This window comes from Sphaeroforma arctica (genome assembly GCF_001186125.1).
Source record: "Sphaeroforma arctica JP610 unplaced genomic scaffold supercont1.1854, whole genome shotgun sequence".
NCBI lineage: Eukaryota > Ichthyosporea > Ichthyophonida > Sphaeroforma > Sphaeroforma arctica.
This window is the reverse complement of record NW_014038704.1, coordinates 1-2,449: the sequence shown is the minus strand read 5'-3', so window position 1 is coordinate 2,449 and position 2,449 is coordinate 1. Positions and strand designations below refer to the sequence as shown.

The 2,449-nt window shown below is 40.4% G+C and overlaps 1 protein-coding gene across 1 annotated transcript; it reads right to left on the bottom strand.

Annotated features, from left to right (window-relative positions):
- Window positions 1-1,666: 1,666 nt before the first annotated feature.
- On the bottom strand, window positions 1,667-1,900 carry SARC_11744 (hypothetical protein; the record flags this gene model as incomplete). Its single annotated transcript, XM_014294162.1, has 1 exon — window positions 1,667-1,900. A coding segment is annotated over one exon (234 nt), but the record flags the coding sequence as incomplete, so codon positions are not given.
- Between the last annotated feature and the right edge of the window lie 549 nt (window positions 1,901-2,449).

Genomic DNA, 2,449 nt, shown 5'->3' with positions numbered 1-2,449 from the left:
TATACATCCATATTTATATCTATATATATACTTATACATACATATATATATATATACCACTTTCATTACTTAGCACATTAAATACTTTGTAGCATATGCGGCACATTTGTCTGTGGTGATTCCAAGTGCTTATGAACCTTTTGATTTGTTCTTACCTTTCTCAAACGGAACGGTGCTGTACAATAATATATGCACATATATGGAACATCTTGGCTATTGACGTCTTCAATACTAGATGACGAGTACCATGAACAATGCATTTCATATTTCCACCTGACGTACTGAATATTTTTAGACTTGCCTCCCTCACATGCATTTTGCTTTTGTACTGAAATGTGACTTATTGTACAGAAAAGTGAAGATGCCAAAAGCCTTTGAATGTGCCGATAAAGAGCTCCTTGTGTTGGCCTAGTTTATAGGAGTATACTTCATTCCCTGAGACGTTATGGGTGAATCGAATCCCAGGTTTTGGAGAACAAGTAGATTCGCCACAGTCTTCCAAGTCGAGAAATGTGGATGCACTGTCCTGGATTGGGACTATATGGATTTGTCTTGAAGAAAGGGATAGAGGAGCATTCATATACCCTCGGAACCGATTTTATGTATAGGGAAGTAGTAAACCTATTCACGAAATATGTAATTGTTCACAGAGTGTGCGTATTCGCTAGTTAGGCATCGTTCTGCGGAGCTGTACGCAGCGCGTATCGAAAAGGCCAATGCCAGGGCCCTCGTCGGCGAACGGGCCTGTTGATGTATTAATCTACAATTTCAGCTCACATTAGGACAAATTATGACAATTTGACAATGAATAAGTACTAAATTCTCCAAACCTTTGTTTTGATAGCTTATTCTGTTTTTCATGTCAGTGTTCTCTTGTGTCGTGCGCCACTAACTAGGGCGTGGCATCGACACACGTGTCGACTACACTAGAGAACATCAGACCATGTTGAACAGTTGATTCGTAGTGGCTACATGCTTGTTACATTCCTTTTTTAGGTCATTGGTGTCTTGTCATCGATATTGCCGATCAACATTTGGCATAATCGTTTGAGATTTCTCCTCCGAGTATGATATTTGCTTGTACCTCGGTATACGGCCGGTCACGCCAGCACTGCGCTACAAAAAACTTCATGCGTAGTTCAAAGTTCGATATTCAAGCGGTCACATCCATTAAGTACACATCAAGGGTGTGGGAGAGACTCCCTTCTCATGGTTCGGTATCTTTCTCACTATGTATTCTCGGTCAATATAAAGGTGTCAATACTCCCTTTCTGGTATCTTGCACTAAAAGCAGCTGCTGTTTGCCCAAGCTATCACCGCGTGGGCCTTCCTGGCGATCGGGTTGCGTTGAAGCAATCATCGGAGCTGTACCACAGGATTTTTGAGCATCAACTTTGCGAGGTCTCACTTACTTGGCTACAGCAATTCGAAGACAGTTCAATGATCACCATATATCCCTCGTTTCAGCACGGTATCCTATCAACTTGGGCTCGTCGCTCAATTTCGACGCTGTTTTGATCGCTTGTGTTCAGTGACAATCCAACGATCATACTGATTAGCCTGGACTTGAGATACGATCTATCCGGTACAAAAAGACCACACCGCTCAGTGTAGTGCGCACTACGGTCGTGCCCTTTTGACCCAACACGGGTATACATTAATATAATTACAGTTCAAAGTTCTCGCTCAACGGTGGGGGCTGTGGCGGTTTACTCGAGAACACCTCTACATCCGGATCTTCCACGCGCGTGAACGTTATAATCACAGTATCGTTGAAGGCTCCAGGCAGTGCCTCGAAAGCTGGCAGTGGTAACTCGTCGACAAATTCGGTTATTTGTGCCAAACAAGGCACCTCTCGGTCAAGTTTTCGCTTCAGATGACTGTAAGAAGAAGGATTGTCCTGGTATTAGGCGACAGATGGCAAAATGTACACGTATACTACTGCTATATTCGCCGGTGGTTAATTCGAATATGCATAAATCGCACAAGCGTATATGCGAGGTACTTTGTTTCCTTCGAACATATACATACACATTGACAGACTCATCATACATGGCAATAAAATACGGCATATAATATGCAAACCACTAACCCGGTATGCTCTCTTAAACATCAGGTGTAGCAATTGGAATGCAGACAGCGGAAGCAGGAGAGGCACTGTTAACGTATATACACACAGAAAGATATGTATATATGTAAATACACATTTAAACATTTGCTTATACATGCATATAGAAACACAAACATACACAAACACAAAAATTGACAAAGACACAGATAGACAGACACACACATATATATAAATGCGTATATATATTTATAAATATATATATATATGTATATATATATAAAGATGTATATATGTATATATATACATATATACACAGCCACACACACACACACACATATATATATATATATATATATACTACAAATATATATATATACT